The following is a 19,994-nucleotide window of genomic DNA, read 5'->3' as shown; positions in this document are numbered from 1 at the left end:
TATACGAGCCATGCGAAACAAGAGGCAATAAAACTGGTCGAGTCCGATTTTACTGTTTCTCGTTCAGCATGGCTAGTACTGGCTAGTATCATTTATACGGATTTTCTGTTGCCCGCTTCGTATTTCTTGCCCAGATCTATATACGCGTTTTTTCACAGCACCCCATAAAAAAAATCCAACGGATTTAAGCTAAGTGATCACGAAGAACATAAATATAATACAGATGTCCAATTTGTTCATATCCGAACATATAATAATATTTAAAAGCTGTGGAATTGATCTACCTAAGTGTGATACTGTACCATCGTGCATAAAATAAATATGTCATCCCTCGCGCGGTATAATGTACATACATCGCAATTCGTTGTAACAAGTGTGAATGCAAACACCTAAGATAATGAGAACTGATTAGATGATTTGGTAGATAAAAAGGTCCAATTATATTGTTTTTCACAAAGCTTCCTCACTTGAACATCAAGATCATGGTCAATTTAGCTGCAACTTTTCTTGATAGATCTTCATCGATCCCAGGGTGTATAATTCACCTATGCTAGCCATGACCAAACATTTAACAACCTGTATATAGTATGTAAAGTATAAGTAGTGTATAGAATTAAATATTATCGAGCAAAGGGTTAAGTACTTCTGTATCGAATTACTTGAACATCATCGATATATATCGTACCTGCCCGTCGTTAATCATTTCAAATTAAAATTTACGTCTTTTGATTTCGTGTTTCATATTAATTTAATATTACAATCGAAATGTGAAACATAAAGTATTTCGAAATATATGTACAAAGTTTATTTCTCGTAGAAAAGCACAATGTCACTCATGGATTCGATTCATTTGCAAAATTTGTTGTAGACATTTAAAACTTTAGGTGGAAACCACCGCCGACAGGCGGCTGCCTTCCACCTTCTGTGAGACCCATGTGAAAGCCAGAATTACTTAAATCAGCATCATCGCCATCTCCTAATTGTTTGTACTCTTTACCACCACTTGGTGGTTTAGGAGAAGCGTTTGCTGTCCTAACACCGAGCTCAGATTTGGCTGGCCACGTGGGAAACATCTGAGGATCGATTGGCAAGGGTGCTTCCGTGAAATAACCATGTTTCAAGGCGTCTTCTGACGTTACTCGTTGTTGAGGATCATATGTAAGAAATCTGTAAATATGTTTTTCAGAGACAGCACAAAATAAATGATATTCACTAATGTTCAGTTTTGAACAAATCGTCGTTCATAAAAAGAAACATACTTGTTTAACAGCTCGATGCCCAAATCCGACAGAGATAAGCTGAAACGCTGCCTCAAATTGTTTACGGGGTAATGAGCAAACGGAATTTTCTGCACCATTGGTAATTTACTATATCCTGGCCATATTCGATCATTCGGCGTACCTAATTCCTTAAATATCCTATTTAACTGATCAATCTCAGATTTACCTGGAAACAATGCTTCCATTCTTAGTAATTCCGCAAAAATGCATCTGAAAAAAACAATATTTCATTAATTAACACTGGTACACTATTGGGAGATAAAACATTGAGACACTATCCACAGGAGAGTAAATCGATAAAAGTCACAATTGAGATAACCAATAATAACCAACCTGAAAAGGAGAAGGAATTAGGTAGAGCAGGCGACCGATTCCCCTTGTCCTTCGAGTTATTTAGTTTGTAGGTAGTATCTCAACATCTCGTTTCCCAATAGTAAATAAATGAAATGCCATTGATTGTTCAAATGTTATTTTACTCACCCCACGGACCACATATCAACAGGAGTACTATATTCTTTTCCGCTCAGTAGCAATTCAGGAGCTCTGTACCAAAGTGTTACAACAATCGGAGTATACTGTCTCAAAGGAGAACCGTATTCTCGCGCTAAACCAAAATCACCAACCTTCAAGATGCCTCGGTGACTTAGCAACAAATTCGATGTTTTCAAATCACGATGAAGTATCCAATTATCGTGTAAATGCGCCACCGCCCGTAATAATTGTTGCATAAGACACTTGACCTCTCCTAGAAAGAGAATATTTAATCATGTATCCTGTTTCATGGCACTGATTCGGTATCATTCCCATCGCTAACCAACAATCGTTTACCTGGTATGAAAACTTGTTTTTTCTGCTTCATTGTTTCCATCAACGATTTCAGATCATGCTCTACATAATCCATTACAATAAATATTTTATCCATATTGCTACCGACAACTATTTCTCGGACAGTAACGATGTTCGGATGTTGCGCCTTTAACAGAGTATTTATTTCACGGAGACTGGTGATTGGAAATCCTTCCTTCTCTTTTTCCATCTTTAATCGCTTCAGAGCAACAATTTCGTCTGTGCGTTTGTCACGCGCCCTATACACAACACCATATGTACCTTCCTCGATACGATTCAAGCACTGAAATTCCTCTACGCTTCTACAACCTGCGATAAAATAAAGTACCACAATTTTCCATTGTTTCATTATCGACACTACATTCGTCTTTATAATAGTTTCTTTAAAGATTCGATTATACCTGTAGAGCTACTCGATGATCGGAACGTTATAATAAATAACTTAACAAATTCTGTTTTTTTTTATTTGATATAATCAATAAATGTACAAACGCTGTATAACATTATTTTTGATAGTTACAGGAGCAAGAAAAGAGAAAATAACTTCTTGATAAGATAAAACGTTCGTTGAACAATATGGTGACATAACGTGACAAAAAGTTTTTTTATTTACCTTGAATTGCTGGCAGATATGGAGGTAATTCGGGCACTTCCTCTTTCTTTTCTTCTTCCTCTACGGTCTTAGTCGCACCATTTGAATCAACGTGTCCGGGTGAGTCCCCGTCAGAATGATCAGACTTAGCTAACCGATCAACGGACAAAGGACTCGGATTATTGTAATCAGAACCATCGTTAGAATCGGCATTAGATCCTTTGTTCGAATCGTTAGATTCATCATCATCCTCGCTGCTGGATTCAGACGAATCAGAAGAATGTCTATCTGAAGATCTTTCACGTATACTTCTCTGACCGTCGGATGAACGCCGGGACCTATACACCAAACATCAATAAATTATTGTATATGCGTTTCCAATGTTAACATAATAAAAACTTACTCCACGGATTTCGAACGAACTTCGTCCGAGTGAACAGGACTTGGACTTTCGTCTGATAGTTCTACGACGGACGGATCTTGATTGTTCTCGGGACTTAACGGTCGTTTCTCTCCTCTTTTCATTCGACGTGCTTCTAATTCCAATCTAGAGACTTCTTTCCTCCTGGCCATCTCTCTATCAGCTTCTAATAATCTTTCTTTCCTGAGTTCTTGCTCAGTCATTTCCTTTGGATCCTTTGGCTGAATCGGTATTTCGTTAATCTCCATTTCATCAGCTTCCTCAGTAACAAGTTCCATCGCTTCGCGCAATTGTTTTTCTCTGTGTTCTTTTTCTCGTTCGGCTTTCTCTCTGTCCCTATCGCGTAGTCGATCGTGCTTATGCGATCTTTTATGACGCTTCTCGCTCCTCTCGGGTCGTTCAATGAGCTCTGTTTCGGAATATTGTTCTTCTATCGATCTTATGTGCCTATGATCATCAATACGAATTTCACGACGTTCTCTCATATCGTCTACAATAGCACGAAACTCGCGACGCTCTCGTAGATCTTCCATTCTCTCTCTGCGCTCACGGGACTCGCGTGGATCCTCCATACGGATTTCTCTGCGAGTATCCGCTTTGTAATCACGAATGTCCCGCGAATCTTCCCGCCTCTCTCTTCTCTTATCCAATAATCTGTAAGTCAAACGGTCTAATAACAAGTATAGTTTATTAAATGTTATATTATCAATTATAGTGAAACTATGTCGGTAAAACTAGACAACTGTCCATAGAGGATTAAACCAAACATTGTGATTTCATAACTGATCATATTGAAAAATATATGTATATTATTTGTATAAAGAAATAATGTAATTCAACAATAGAGATGCTACAAATGCAAAAAAAGATACAATGCTGTTTCAAATATATAGAATTTATTATACCTTTCTCTTAAATCCTCTAAAACACGATCACCAGTGGTCCTCTCTTTTCTATCGTGCCTAGATTCCTTATCCCTATGAGTTTCTATTCTTTCTAGTCTTTCCATTCTTTCTCTATCCCTTTTGGAACCTTCAGAACGCTCTGATCTTTCTAAAAGGTCTATGCCATGCCTACGGTGTCTGTGCTTGTCCCTGTGTCTGTCCTCCCCGCGATCATGATGCCGAGATTTTCGTTCCTTTTCTTCCCTACGGTCCCTCCTGTCGCTATGCTTGTCTCTTCTTCTTGATGAGTTAGACTTATGATGTCGAACAATAGCCTGTGGTGGTTTTATATCCAGAGAATCGGCAGTATCCCCGCCATCCTCCTCTGAAAAACTTTAAGTATACTTTTCTCAAAACAACTAATGTTTAAGCACGCGATATGTGAAACTAATAAATAAAAACACCTTTAAAAACGACACATTGCATGTGAATTATTTTTTTTAATACGGAAAGAAAAATAACGTTTTTAATCGAGCAATAGACAAATTGGTGAACAGATAGAACAGGATCGTAGAATCGTTAACAGAAAGTTCTAAATTCAAAGTTTGAATATGTACCGAAAAAAAGCCACATTATATCTTAGCTATATAGCTTGAAGGTTATGTTTAGAGATTAAAATCTCGCATCGTATTATTCGTTACCTAAAATCATCCATATCCTTCGACGGGCTTTTCTTTATTTCTCCATCTTCACTTTGATTATCAATATCCATGTCAAGCCTGTTTACTGACATGTTACAAATAAATATATTCACTTTCGATTAACAGTTCTCCGCGCATAATTACCAACGAACGGAAAATGAAATACAAACATTCGCTATGTCCACGAAAATTTTATGTCTCGCACGTGAATCATGTTTGAATAAATAAAATTTGAAAAATATAATTAACTTCCTTCTTAATATTCGTTTAATTCACATTCGTACATACATCTATCGATCTCTGATCCACGAGGAAACAAACAAGAAGCGCTTGAGCGATCAATTTATCGCATCGCGTACCGTCCATTGACCAAACTCTCTTTCTGTAGAATGTGAGCCTAATTCAACAGCGTATGTATGCTGAAGCAATGCATGTGTATTTGTGGCATACATTTCTATTTGGCAAGTTTACAAAGGGCGATTTTTCTATTCCTGTTTTTGCAGTCGACTTTCATCAATTTCTAACTGCAATTAATGATGAAAATGGTTATAAAATATTGTACGAATAACGTACGAATCCAAGTAGACAAAGTAGATTTAATAGATGAAGCAATTATTTCGGTTTATAATGAAAAATTGAGTTGATATAAACAGATTAGCACATCATTAATTGGTCCGTTGTGACTATATACAGTTACTCCCATTCATATTTGTACACTATACAAATTTAATATGGATAAAACAAAAATGTTTCTTATTAATACTTTCTATTTATTTTGATCAAATATTGTTTATTACATCAAGCTACTTCTATTTACAAAGTGCTTCTGTTTTTCATTGATTTAAAAAATTACAATTCTAAGTCTATGTGTATTCTGGGTACTAGTTTTTACCCAGTTCTGGTGAAGTCACTTGATGTTGTCTATATTTACTCTATCTTTATATTGAACGAAAATTACATATTGTTTGCGTTTACATCGTATACACATGAATATTTGCCCAAAGGCGGCTCAATCGTCCATCAAGAGTATACGTGATGACGACAGCTATGTTCTGTGCACAAATTCATTTTCTACGAGTTTGACAGGTAATCAACTGTCAGTTTCTAAAAACCTCGAAACGATAACTGTTCAAAAAATATCTTACGATGGAAGCAGTACCGAGGTTGCCGATGATATATTTCCAGTTGAAAGTCAGTCCAGAACCAACTACGTTTGGACCAAAGCTAAAGCAGGTACGGTATAATTGATATTGCGAAGTAGCCGTAGTATGTTAACGATTGTTGTATTCATATTTAATTCTTTTTATTATTATGTAAAATGTTGAATTAGTATTTCGAACGTCGAATTTACGTGATCAAATTCTACGAGTCATCCACTTTGTCTTGGTCTGCCAATTAACTTAACGGAAATTCTAAACATCTTTACTCTGCCTCTTTTTTCAGTACATACGTGATTTTTACAACGAAGATGCAGAATCGTACGCAAACGAAATATATCAGTTGGAAAGTTTACGGACAATGGCTGTCCGACCACCCATTGATATGGCTGGCTGTTTATTATTAAAAAAATACTATTGTCAGTTGCATTTTCTTCAAAGCAGATTTCCCATGGAAAAAGATGGTGCAGCAGCAATCACATTTACATGGTAAAATAATTAATGGGTTAAAGTAAACTTGTTTAAATATTTTGGAAATCAATGATTTGTATTTCTGTACATTTAAATAGGAGAGATACATATGCAAATATGGTTTGCTCACTGGCAAGTATTCTTTTTGAAATAATTTCTATCTTATATAACATTGGTGCAATGCATACTCAATTGGGAGCACGTACAGAGAGGACTTCGGCTGATGGTATGAGAATGGCTTGTGCTCATTTTCAGTGTGCAGCATGGGCATTTGAACATTTAAAAAGCAATTACCCACAGCCATCTGGTGTTGATTTAGCACCAGAATTAATGACATTTATGCATCAATTGTGTTTAGCTCAAGCACAAGAATGTATATTAGAAAAGAGCATGCTTGACAACCGCAAACCCACAATTGTAGGTATGTATAAAAGAATTGCAAATTGTATAGTTGTATTACACCTTTGTGGCTTTAATTGTCTACTCTTGTGTATCATTCTACAAGATATATGTATCATGCAGCAAAAGTCGCAAGACAGATAGTGGATTATTTTACTCTGGCATTAACTACACTTGAACAAGGTGGAAGCGAGGATGGAACCATATTGGATACAGTTGGTACTAAAATATATAAGGTATGTTTTAAAATTGTTGTCCTCTCTGAAGAATTAGTAAACTGTGATGTTTGTTCAAGCATTTAGCTTATTTTTACTAATAGGAATAATTTTAATTATTATTTACATTTATTTTTTTAGAGCTGGAAACGATATTTAAAATTCAAAAAAGCTTACCACTTAGCAGTCACTCATTTATATCAAGGCTTGGCTGCCGAAGAACAAAGAAAAATGGGTGAAAGAGTAGCATTTTATAACGTTGCATTGGCTTCTCTAAACGAAGCACAGTTAATTTATGCTAACGCAAAAGGAGCGATAGGTATAACGGGTGCAGCCGATGAGAAAACAATTGTTGAAGAAGCACTTACGTTTACGAACGATGTGATAGAAGGGAAACGCAAAGCAGCCAAAAATGAAAACGAATTTATATATCACGAGGAAGTACCTGAAAAGGAAACACTTCCTACAGTAAAGGGAGCATCCTTAGTTAAAGGAATATCGTTTAGTATAAATGATCCTGAAGTTTCAGGTCCTGATATATTTGCCAGGTACATACTGTATTATTCTAAAGCAATTTACGATAAGAGACAGTCTGAATTTATCATTTGTATAAATATATATTTTGCTTGCCATATTTGAAACAAATATTATATCGTATACAGTCTGAATAAATATAGTTTATTCTTTAAAACTACATTTTACTGTTTCATTTATATTTTCGACTAATTTATATTAACAAAGTATGTTTATTTGTAGTATATATGCTATAACATTTGTTTACTATTTGTGTTTTTATATTTGATACAGATTAGTTCCAATGAAAGTACACGAAGCAAGTTCTTTGTACTCGGAAGAAAAAGCAAAAATATTACGTTCCGTTGGTGGTAAAATTGATGAAAAAGATCAACAATTAAATACCTACTTGGCGTCTTTAAAACTTGAACATATGAGTTTATGGGACCCTGATGTTCAAACCACAGAATGGGAACGTTTACCCCTTCCCGATGAATTGGTCGAAAGATGTGCAGCGCTAAACGCAAAACAACACGTAATTCAAGATTTGGTGGATATAATGGGAAAATTGTCCGACACCAGTCAAGACGTTGAAAAAATCTTAAAGGAAATTAAGAAACTTCTTCTCGACGAAGAAATGAAGTTACAATCTAATGAATCAGAATGTATTTCATCACTTTTATCATTAACCGTTAATGTAATCAGTATTTGTTTACTTTTCATAGAGAGAAACAATATCAGGATACAGTTGGAAAACGACCGCCGTCAATAGTAGCGACTGATTTAACCAGAGAAGCTAAGAAGTACGAGGAAGCACACAACAAGGCATCGGAAAGTAATCATGCTCTGCATAAAGCAATTACAATGCATGTCAAAAATTTAAAAGTACTTGCCCAACCGTTGGCCGAGTTAATTGCACATGTACCTTCACCGAGTGCATATCTTTCAGGTATATCTAAAGATTAAATATGGGAAATAACACCCTTAAGAATAAAAGTAAATTTGAACGAACTTATTACTAAATCTAACATATAAACAATACACTAATACATACTTCTTTTTACATGTGAAATCTTATTTTCCATAGAACAAAACAGCGAAAAATCACACAGTGCTATTGAATTAGAACGAATGCATACGAAAGAATTGAAACGTATTTTAAATAAAGTAGACGAAATGCGTAGACAAAGAAATGAATTACACGGAAAATTGAGAGATTCGATCGCTCAAGATGATCTAACACGCTTATTAGTTACCGCTACGTCTGACTCTGGGCCCTTGGATCGCTTATTTGCTGATCAACTTAGCAAACATCAAACAGTGGTAAGTAGTTGTATTTATACTAGTTCGGTTTAGCGATGAAATTTGTCGCACTTAAATACTCGATTTTTTATACATAAAAAAAATGTTTTCGACATCAATATTAGATTTAATTTCGTTTATAATTTATTATGTATAAAACAATATTACAGGTAAACTTAATCGAGCAAAATCTCGCTGCGCAAGACAATATTTTAGCAGCTTTGACAGATGCGTATGCTCAAACTGCCAATGTGCGGAAAGGAGTCGAGGAGATATTGAAGCGCAGAGAACATACTATTACCTCTCTGATTGCGTCTTACGATGCCTACGAAGATTTATTAGCCAAGTCTAGCAAAGGTCTAGAATTTTATAGAAAATTAGAAATAAACATTTCGAAGTTACTTCAAAGAGTTAAGAGCACCTGCAAGGTGCAAGAAGAGGAACGCGAACACATACTCGCACAGGATAATAAAAGTTCTCAAGAAAAAGTCGATACGATGACGTCCGCTACTTACGATCAAAGTCGTAGTAGATCTGGCAGTGGTCTTAAATTGAAAGATTATTTGAATAATAGGCTAGAGAATGTTCAAAATCAATATTATAATTTATATAAAGGACAAGGTAGATCACTTCAAGCGGATGCAACCGCCAAATCATATTTAAACGACACAGTGGATAAAAGTAATGCAATTCTTTCTGGTGGAATTTCAATGTCGGATACAATATCATCTGCAAAACCTATGCAACAATATTATCCTACAACTTACACAGATTACAAGACGAATTTGCCATATTCCTACGAAACGTCTACGTATAACGAAAATGCTGCTGTAAACATTGCTTTAGGTCAGAATTATATGCAAATAAATAACTCGGACACTCTAAGTACTTATCAGCAAATGCCCGTTACCGGCACGACAACGACTATGACGAACACCGCAGTACAATATCCGGTAAATACTTTCGTATCAAATGGACAATACTCTGGAGTCATGGATGGACAACACGCATACTCTACCAATACTCAGCTACAGTACAATCTTCCTTCCAATGCGTATGAGACTTATCAGCCTTCGATAAATTATACTGGATACAATATTGCACAACAGCAATATCCAACTAATTTGGAGAAAACTGGTAGTGTCGTTAAAACGGAAGTTCGAGAGGTACCGCCTCAAATTCAAGTAGCACCGTCGTCCATATCCACATCGAGTACAGTCAACAAAGTAATTGACGCGCAGTCGCATCTTTATACTACCGTGGATCAAGAAGGACAAGCGTATGTGCCCGAATCTCAACAAAAACATGTCCCTCAAGAATCTCTTCAAACTGTTATCAGCCAGCAGCACATACTACCGACGGATAATTCTCAGATGCAGAATTACGTTGGCCCTCAAATTAGCCATAACGAGGTTCCAGGCTCTCAAAATTATGGTGGTAGATTATACTACAATCCATCTGATCCACATACGCAACAAGCCGCGTCGGCTCAAAATATATCTGGATCAACCAATCCTGCTGCATCCACGCCGTATATACCAACACAATATGTAAATGCAACCGTTCCTCAATCTGTTCATTCTACTATTTCCTTAACTGTTCCAGGAAATGAAATGCCCACTTCATATTCGTCAAATTTACAAAACTCCAATATCGTGCAATATCCACAGCAAAATTGTACGGAACAGAGTCAACAAATTTACACGGATAAAACGTATCCGTATGGATCGCAAGTAGCTATTAACGATGCTTCTTTAAGCTACCCTAGTACTTACCACAGTTTGCAGCACGGTGCCAGTGGCACATATCCACAGACCATGATGCCTGTAGATGCGTGTAACACATACACGTACACAAACTGTCCTACTATCGCAGAAATAATTCAAAGTCACGCAAAGTCATCGACTACGCAGAATTATTCGCAAGTGTATCAATATCAACAACACCCACATTATTCCGGATACGCCGGTTATTCTCAAGCCTATGACCAGGGATATAATTACATGCAAGGAAATCAAATAGCAAATACAGTAGCAGAACCTTACAACGGTCAAATAGAATACGCTTATAATTCTACTACTCAGTGTTACGAACAAAATTCTAGCAATCTTCAAACGTCACAACCTGTTCAGATATCGCAACAAGTTTCCGATTCAACGTTAGAAACATGTACTGACGTTAGTAACGGTTACCAGCAGCAAGAAAGTAACGCAAGATACACAAATGCTAGCAATAATTCTATGGTCAGTCAAACTCCGTCTTCTCAGTATTCAGAACAACCATATCAACCTCAATGCTCGTCCGATATTTATTACACTACACCGTATGGTCTTCAAATGCAAAACCAACGTAAGTGTCAAAATATTCTAAAATTTCAAACACATTTTTACGTTAATTACTTTTTATCCCCTGTTAGCGTTAACTAGCAAAACTGAAAACTATACAAATTATAATCAAACGTACATGCAAGCTGTTAACAATGGAACAAATACAACAACTAGCGCAAACCCTATGAAATCAACCTCAAAGTCGTCAGAGAAGTCCAACGTGGACTTGCTTTCTGATCTTGACATTACCATAAATCATGCGCCGTTGGTACCAGAAGTACGTCCTCTAAATAAAACTCAAACTCAAGAGGAACCTGAGACGAAAGATACTACCGACGAAGACAATACAGAAAAGGAGAATGAAAACGAGAAAACAAGCGTTCAGTCTACTACTACCGAAGATAAAGTAGAAAATGAACATTTACAAATTGTATGGGATACGTGGTATAATGATGTACAACCAAAGAAAGATCCTTTAGGTGATCCAGCAGCTTTACAGAAGTTCATTAGCGAAGTCGAAAAATATGAAAAATTTGTAGATAGTTTACTCATTAAAACGTTAAGCGGAGCGACTAACCTTGATATAAAATGGAAGGAAGTTCAAGAATTTGAAGTAAGACTATTCATATTACTTTTTTAATATAAATAATACTAGATTCTATGACATTCAAACGTCTGATTTAAATACAGGAAAGGGAAAGTGGAAAACAATCCTGTACGGTAGCATTGGCACATTCCTCAGAGAATAGAGTGACTGAATGTATTCCGTATGATACAACGAGGGTACAGATATCTTCAACAGATGTTCCAAATTATATTAACGCTTCTCATATAATGGAAATTACACAGTGGATACCAACGTCGTTTATCATTACTCAATCACCATTGCCAGACAAAACGGAAGTGTTTTGGATAATGATTTGGGAACAAGAAAGCGAAATAATCGCGTGTTTAGCATCCGATTCGCAAGTGAATATACATTCTACGCGTACAATAAATTCCAAAGTCAAGATCTTTTGCATTAAACGTTTTGCATTTCTTTTAGTTGAATGGTGAGATATATTGGCCTATAAACGAAGAAGACATTTTAAATATTGGTAGCTTCAGAATTTCCTTAAAGAAGAGAACGAATCATGTTTCGTACGTCCAGAGAGTTATGTCTGTATATAATAATAAGAAAGAATCAGAGAAGACTGTCGTGCATATGCAATTTCTTACATGGCCTTTCAAGTAAGTCTTCAAAACAAATAATTCTAACCTATAATTTTCATACATAAACTGTCTCGTACTTCATTGTTTATATGATGTTTTACCTTTTCCAGCGGATTTCCCAGTAGTCCTGGTGCATTACTTACATTTTCAACGGATGTAATGACCGAGCAAGCATTGAGGCGTTGCTCGAAACCAATAGTTGTACACTGCGTAGACGGTGGAGCATTGAGTAGTTTATTCTTAGCAGCAGCAGCAACAGTATGTCATATTCGTGCTGGATGTGGAATAGTTGATGTACCACTTGTATTCAAGGGCCTCCTAAAGTGCCGTAAACAAGTTGTAAATAAGGAGTCCTTGTTATTCGCGTATCAGCTTGTCTTATATCATGCTCAAGATATTTTAATGAAACGTAAGTATTGTGCATTGTATAATATGCTTAATTATATTCTTGGAACCAAGCAAGATTTGTCCGAAAGTATTTTTCTCTATCATTTAAAAGTAAACAAGTTATTCAGGTGACTGATTTTAAATGTCTAAACCTATACAATTTTCTTATAACACAATGTTAGGTGATGGTCGATTAAAAATAACTTGCCCTTTTCAAATATTAGGTGGTATTTTATCATCTACTCGCTCCACGTTTGAGAACTTCGAAGGATTCAAAGGAAACAAAGATAAGACATCGAGAAAAATGCATCCTTCTGATGATTTTCTTCAGAGTCTTGGCATTAGCGCCCAACATCCTGATACCGAACAAGGTATAAATATAATAATTAAATTCATCATAGTTCTTACAAATAATATGTTTATAACGTTTTGTATATTACCCACAATATAATGATTTTATGCTTCTAGGTCGACCGAAGACTTCTTCGAATAGCGGTACAGGACACCCGACTTCAACGTCGATTCAAGAAAAAGGTAAAGAAGGAACGATCGATCCCCTAAGTCAGCTAGATCCTTTATGGTCCATTAGAAGATAATCAAATTAAATTACAAGTAAAATTTTATGATGCACTGATTAATAAATCTATTATTTAAATGAGCATTTTCATTTCTACGTTTCTTAAATTAACAATATTAATAAGAATAGGATTATAAGACAATTGTATAAACAACGCAGTTCGTATTGCTATAAATGATCCATATTTCCGAAATAAAAGACATTTATTGTTCGAACGTTTCTTAATCCTTACGATTTAAGGGTTTTACAGTCTGTTAAATATATGAAATAAAATATATGTATAAAAATTAATGTTGTTCGTTTACATTTATTTTCACGTTCACCGGAAATCACACGTGTCCTATACATGCTCGCAAAACGAAAACTGATATCAGTTACAGTTTTAAACAACACATGGTACAGACATGCGTTTTTAAAATGTACGAGATGGTGAAACGATACATACGAGTCCTAATACATGACTGCATGTGTATATGCTTATACCACGAATAATCTGAATATAATCGGTAATCATTTTATGCAATGTAATGTTTTTTAAATATATAATAAACCAACTTTATCGTTTTAATTACGAAAATTAACTGATCACCTTTTAAAATCAAATTTGTTTCCTAGCTAAACGATTACTGTCTTACTATGAATTAACTCTTTATACGTTTGATTGCCAAAACGTAAGAAAAATAAGTAAAAAATATTCTGTATGCATTATAAAATTAAAAAAAAAGTACTGCTTAATAAAAGATTCTAGAGGCCAAAATAAGACGAAAATCAAGAATACCAATTTGTTGATGGAGGCTTCGTTAAAAAGTTATTAACAATTAAATTCAAAAATTTCAAATCGTTCTGGAAAAATTATTTTCGGTTGCAGGGGTCGATTACAATCATTTTTGGTGAATAGACATACCTCCGAAATCTTGCGCAATTTCGAGAAAAAAATTCAGTACGGTCGGAACTTTAAACGTTAATAACTGTTTAACGAAGCCTTCATCAACAAATTGGTATTCTTGATTTTCGTCTTATTTTGGCCTCTAGAATCCCCCATTAAAATTTTTCCCAGGGGTGGCCGAACACCCTGTATATGTAGGAGACGAGCATTCTTCGTCGAATCGCATCGATCGCGGTGAACAGCTGAGCGGACTGAATGTGTCGACTCTGAATGATTGAATGGGTGAATGTATGGTGCGTCGGCCTTAGAAACGGAATGTTTATAAACGTTAGGAACATTCGGGAAGTAATACCGGAAGAGGAACTGGCAAGGGTTAAATGCGAAACGTCAAGAACGTTCTGGAATGATTGAATTTCATGAATGTTTCGACTCTGATTGAGTAAATGATTGATTGTATGAGTGCGTGAACTATGGTTACGGAACATCGATGCGAAACGACAAGAACGTTTTCAAAGCTTTACCGGACATGATACCGGCAAGTGTTCGAGAGGAAAGGGATAAAAGCACGCGTCCGGAAGACGAGAGGTGATTGGACGGCAGTCCGTTATGGGGGAACGTTGCGATTACGATTACGGATATCATACGGTACGATTACGAATATTTTATACGTTACGTTACGATTGCGGTTATACAAGTTGTGTTGTACGTTACGTTTGCTAAAGTTATTTGTTACTGTGCGTGTTTTTCCCCCCATTTCTAAGAGTTATACGTTCATTGTATTCGTTCGCGTTCTATTAAGGGAATAGATTTTACCATTCTAATCCTACATACATGTATATAAATTTGTATAAGAAGCAATTATGATCATGATCACTAAGTATCAACCTTTCAACACAGAGATTGTTTATTAATATTGTTTTTAAAATAAATGCTTTGTTTAAGAATATTCAGTATAAAAAAAAACTATCTTTAAGTTAAAAGTTAATGGTATATTATTAGGGACAATATTAAAATAAATACGTCGTTTGATTTTATGGAGCAATACACAGACTGCTTCTAGAACTGAATCATTGTATATAATGTATATAATGAGGTTTGAGTATGCTTTTATAAAAGTTTCAATTATGCGCTCGATGTTCATGGAAATATGTAATTCTGTATTTAGTGTCACATTGATATCTCATAAACAATTATAAAACTTATAAGTGAGCGAAATTATGAAATAGTTTACAAAGTTTTGATAGCACTACTCTCTTGTTATTAGTCTATGCTTCTCAAATTCCTCTATTCCTTAGATCTTTCACCTTGTAAATTCGTACTAGCCAATGTTCCGTGGTGTAAGCTTCTTCCAACATGTCCAGCTCAAAATCTTTATTACCAATTTCCATATTTCTAACTCTGTCGTGACCGGATGGTTTGCCTATTTGATTAGTAAATTAGAAACACTTACATTCCCTTTAAATTTAAAAATCATATCTAGTGTTTAATAATGTGCCAAATAATTGAAACACTTACCACCTTCGGTATAAATTTGACCGAATTTATAGTAACACATCTTATACATAAGACAATTGAGCAAAATTGGAGAACCTTCTTTGTCGACTCTAAACTCTCCTGCAGAGTTATAATAATCCCATTCCGTTATAGATTTGCCTTTTTCGGTGCTTCCGCCGATGCGCACCATCCATAGGAACTTGTTTATGTCTGAAATTGTGATAAATCGAAATTTTATATAATTAAAATCTCTATTTCTAGTTGGTTTGTCTATTTTCACATTTAGTTCAAATGAAATTCTTTTCGCTATGTATACCATCAGACGAATAGCCCGTAAGTCCTCCAAAAATTACAAGAACGTAATTTACGTCTAGTTCTTTCATTATTTCGTATGCTTTTTCCTCCGAACTCGCCATTGCTTGACCGACTCTTGATATGTGAGTATTGTTCCATGTATTATTGTCTACTAAAATTGTACGATTTGCCATTGCCGTAATTTGGTATCCATAATCCCACCAAGACATTACCTTGGCATTCTGCGTTTATAAAATTAATTAATTAAATTAATTTTTTTTTTTAAATCGAAAAACAGCAGTACAAACTACTAAAAATCATAATCATTTTACACCAAATTAATTACTTTTTATAAATTGAGCGATCAATTTTTGTAACTACTATATTTGGAAATAAAATTCTTATCAATAAGTAAAAATATCTCGGGTTCATTTAATGTACAGAATTATTTCTGAAGAAGGCGGGCGATAATAAATCGCAGACTGTTTAACACGAGATATTTTTATTGTATACTTTTATTTCATTAAGCTTATTAAAGTAATCAAAATATAATAAAATTACTTCTGGTGTATTCATGCGTAGCCAATAATATGCTTCTCTAAAATCATCGAAAATCATTCGGCCACCGTCCGGAGAACGAGCAGATAATACGATACTGGGTGAACTATAGGCTTCTGCTGTAACCCACGAACAGTGAATGGTATACGAAAAGAATAGAATGCACATCACTGTTATGAAAAGTGTAGCAATCTGAAAATGAACATTTATTTTACAATAAATTGTTTATTATACTTTACTAATGTAACATTTAATATAGTATAATATAGTTACCTCGCTTCTGAGTACATAATTACTTTCAAATTTTTTTGATTTCTTATCACTAACTTTTACACTTTCTATTTGTTTCATGTAAGTAAGAAGCAAAGACGAGGCCCCAATGCCACCCAAAATACACATTACAGGAGCAAGAACTAACATTAGACGAACCATTACGCCCTGCATATTTGAAAAATACAATTAATTACACGCGAGTGTACACATAAAGAAAATTTCTAATTAAGTTATACTCACGGCAAAATATAAACTCGTAACTCCGTATAAAATAAGGAAAATATTAGAATCCGTTAATTTTGAGAAACAAAAGTACAATCCAGAAGGAAACAGAAACACTAGTATTTGTAAATCGAAATAAAAAGAGCTCCACGATGTTGGCTGATGTTCCGAGACGGAAGCAATTATTGGTATATGATTTTTTGCATAAGATGGATCCAAAAGTGAATAGAAACGTCCAGTCCACGGTGATATTTTTCCTTAAAGAGATTATAAAATGTCCAAACGTTAACGTTCGTTATGTCGTTAAGAAAATGAATTAATATTATTATATACTTACCTGTAATGGTTAAAATAATCCCTAAAATAAACGAAGTACTAACTACTGAAACAACAAGACCACGAAATAGTACTTCAAAATCATCCTGTGACACTTTACTGCGCAAGTAATCAACTAGGGCATGTATCTGGCAGAGTCCAAACACTCCTAATGCCTGTAAGGATTAAACGTTGCACTTGCAGAACTGTTTTGGCAGAAAAATGAACATAATTATGATTTTTACTCACAAGAATATGTTCCGAACTTTGAACAGGTTGGAAACCCACAAACGATATTTGCATAGATAAAATTGTTCCTAAACAGTATAAAATACTGTATGCTGTGTATATCCTGTGAGAAAATCTGCCAGTAACCATTAGGGTTAACACGTGTAATGGAATTAGATTAATTAAAAACACGTAGCCACCCCAAGAGGAGACCATGTAAAAATATGCAAGTGCAGCACAAGTTGCCCAACAAATTGCTCCTGTTTTCACTGCTTTGATCCACATGTAATATGTAAATAGCATACAAAATATAGCTATGCCCTCATTATCATATGATCCTGCTACAGATCGTGATATATAACCAGGAACAATTGCTATCATTGCTGCAGCAAACAATCCCGATGCAGGATCCTGAAAATAAACAGAATAACGTAATACTTTTGATTCATTGCAATATTACACAAACCTAAATGTTTGGTATAAACATTTTTACCTTTAACTCTTTCGTAAGTAAATAAGTAATGAGCGTTGTTAAACTAGAAAATAATGGAGCAAGGAAGACACAAATAGTACGTATATCTAATGTAATATTTAGTAACCATGAAAGACGATATAATGCTGCTGATGTTATCATTAATCCTGGATATATTGTTCCTGCAAAACAATAAGATTACGTTTATGTTACTTATACTCATTACAAGGAAGTAATATGTAGAATATGAATTAGTGTGCGGAATTTCGACAATATCCGAGAATCCTAAGTCTTTTGGAATTAAGTAACAGAAACATACCTCCGATTATCCTGCCGAGAGGATACCAAACGCGATCATCAAACCAGTTGTGAAAACTATAAAATCCATTTTCGGCTAAATACTTTGTTGTGCGGTAGTTGAAATATGGATCGAATTCATGAATAACATTCTCAAACCTTAGGACTGAGAACAATCTAGTTGCAAATGCTAAAATCAAATGTTTTGTGCAAAAACATGCAAAATATTAGAAAAGTTTTTATTGTTGCTTTTATACAGATCTAGAAAACTTACATAAAATTGCTGCAAGGGACAACACAGTTAACTTTAAAAGTGTTTCCTGCTTTTGTGCAGACATTCGCAAACCTCTTGTTTTCATCAATGTACCCATATTGATTAAGCTATGAGATAAGACTTTGAATTATTCAAGCACCTCCTTTTTCTTCAATTTATCTATGTAAAGAGAAAACAAAACATATATTATTTACATTTATATAAAAGGTATCTTCCAACATGTCAGATTCATTTTGATGATGGATTTATATTTACAGAACTCTTAATAGTTAGTCTTCAGTTACACTCATGAATTATGCAGATTTAGAATAGTGTGTGTATTCACACATATAAGTTTTTTTTTCCAATTAATGGCATTTAAATCTATTGGATTTTAAACAATCTCTCTAAAAGTAAGCAGTTGTATTAAATAAAATAAAAAAATGACTATAACAGGGGAGTAAGATCAAATAGGATATATTTCTATGAACTTTTCCATCCCTTTTGAGTCTCAATATATTTTATATCTCTCGTTTATAGCAACTCGCATTAATTTTTATATACCATGCTACATTATTGCCTTGTCTTTAAACTTAATACAAGCATAAAGAATAGTGACACAATAGATATTCGGACACTCAAGTAAGTACAATATAGATAAATAAAAATATGGTAGTTTCAAATAATAATACGAGTCACTGACTATTATAAAAACTACAATTGTATTGCATGCGGAAAGCAAATAAATGTTTAGAAATGCGCGTTCAATACAATTTAATACAATTTTAACAAATAAATGTAACATAAGGTAACGAAAAACTCGTGGCGTTTGTCATTTGGTATTAGGTTATGATTCTTTGCAAAAGTAAACAGAAAAACAATAAAAATATTGAGCATTAATAGATGAAAAAATTAATTAGCACGACAAACACGTTATTTTATTTCAACAGAATAGCTACATGCTCGATATACGAAATATGAGGATTTAAATAATGCCGACTACCAGCCAACTGACCACGTACACAAAATTACCGGCCGGCGACATATGTGTATTTTGAGTCACATATTTTTACGTTCCGCATTGTACACTTATGTAATTTTGTGAATATTACGTAGACCGTGATGTAAACTTACGAATTTACGAATTTTACAACAATACAAGAAAAGCAATAAAATAACAGTATCATTTAAATTATTACTATCTCGGACACATCGCGACTCCAAAGAAAAATAAACCATAGACTAAATCTATTGCTAGTTACGCTACCTTATGCTGAAATGAACTTGTAATAGAGTTAAGTTACAGCCGACTCCAGTACTAACCGTACTGAACGAGAAACAATAAAACCGTGAGAGTCTGATTTTGCAGTTGATAAAAAAAGCACGCAGCATTTGTGAGTTTCTGTCTATTCAGTGCA

At 34.7% G+C, this 19,994-nt stretch overlaps 3 protein-coding genes across 6 annotated transcripts; 1 reads left to right on the top strand and 2 right to left on the bottom strand.

Moving 5' to 3' along the window:
• Positions 1-355: 355 nt before the first annotated feature.
• Positions 356-5,136, bottom strand: Pitslre (cyclin dependent kinase 11B pitslre). 3 transcript variants are annotated; one of them, XM_076777446.1, is made up of 10 exons: positions 5,013-5,117; positions 4,725-4,809; positions 4,045-4,416; positions 3,122-3,793; positions 2,740-3,056; positions 2,109-2,435; positions 1,761-2,025; positions 1,260-1,490; positions 686-1,167; positions 356-576 (listed from the first exon to the last, which is right to left on the bottom strand). In XM_076777446.1, exons 2-9 carry the CDS (start codon positions 4,793-4,795, stop codon positions 873-875), a joined length of 2,550 nt encoding a protein of 849 aa, XP_076633561.1. In that variant the 5' UTR covers positions 4,796-4,809; positions 5,013-5,117; the 3' UTR covers positions 356-576; positions 686-872. The 3 variants fall into 3 exon arrangements, with proteins under 3 accessions (XP_076633561.1, XP_076633562.1, XP_076633560.1); XM_076777447.1 differs by having other exon boundaries at positions 4,045-4,408; positions 4,725-5,136; XM_076777445.1 differs by having other exon boundaries at positions 4,725-5,135.
• Positions 5,137-5,711: 575 nt separating this feature from the next.
• Mop (tyrosine-protein phosphatase non-receptor type protein myopic) lies at positions 5,712-13,571 on the top strand. Of its 2 annotated transcripts, XM_076776568.1 has the most exons (15): positions 5,712-5,957; positions 6,168-6,370; positions 6,451-6,773; positions 6,875-6,987; positions 7,108-7,514; positions 7,774-8,121; positions 8,205-8,428; positions 8,567-8,802; positions 8,952-11,130; positions 11,198-11,721; positions 11,799-12,077; positions 12,154-12,338; positions 12,431-12,729; positions 12,932-13,078; positions 13,176-13,571. In XM_076776568.1, exons 1-15 carry the CDS (start codon positions 5,871-5,873, stop codon positions 13,301-13,303), a joined length of 5,682 nt encoding a protein of 1,893 aa, XP_076632683.1. In that variant the 5' UTR covers positions 5,712-5,870; the 3' UTR covers positions 13,304-13,571. The 2 variants fall into 2 exon arrangements, with proteins under 2 accessions (XP_076632683.1, XP_076632684.1); XM_076776569.1 differs by lacking the exons at positions 5,712-5,957; positions 6,168-6,370 and having other exon boundaries at positions 6,636-6,773; positions 6,858-6,987.
• A 1,735-nt stretch (positions 13,572-15,306) lies between these two features.
• On the bottom strand, positions 15,307-19,830 carry Stt3a (catalytic subunit 3A of the oligosaccharyltransferase complex). The gene is made up of 12 exons (XM_076776570.1): positions 19,711-19,830; positions 18,598-18,756; positions 18,346-18,513; positions 18,048-18,208; positions 17,576-17,965; positions 17,349-17,502; positions 17,030-17,268; positions 16,790-16,954; positions 16,520-16,708; positions 15,981-16,200; positions 15,686-15,874; positions 15,307-15,590 (listed from the first exon to the last, which is right to left on the bottom strand). The coding sequence occupies exons 2-12, from the start codon at positions 18,692-18,694 to the stop codon at positions 15,445-15,447; spliced, it is 2,118 nt and encodes a 705-aa protein (XP_076632685.1). The 5' UTR covers positions 18,695-18,756; positions 19,711-19,830; the 3' UTR covers positions 15,307-15,444.
• Between the last annotated feature and the right edge of the window lie 164 nt (positions 19,831-19,994).

The sequence above is a fragment of the Colletes latitarsis genome, chromosome 11 (assembly GCF_051014445.1).
Source record: "Colletes latitarsis isolate SP2378_abdomen chromosome 11, iyColLati1, whole genome shotgun sequence".
NCBI classification, from domain to species: domain Eukaryota; kingdom Metazoa; phylum Arthropoda; class Insecta; order Hymenoptera; family Colletidae; genus Colletes; species Colletes latitarsis.
This window is presented reverse-complemented; position numbering and strand designations above follow the sequence as displayed.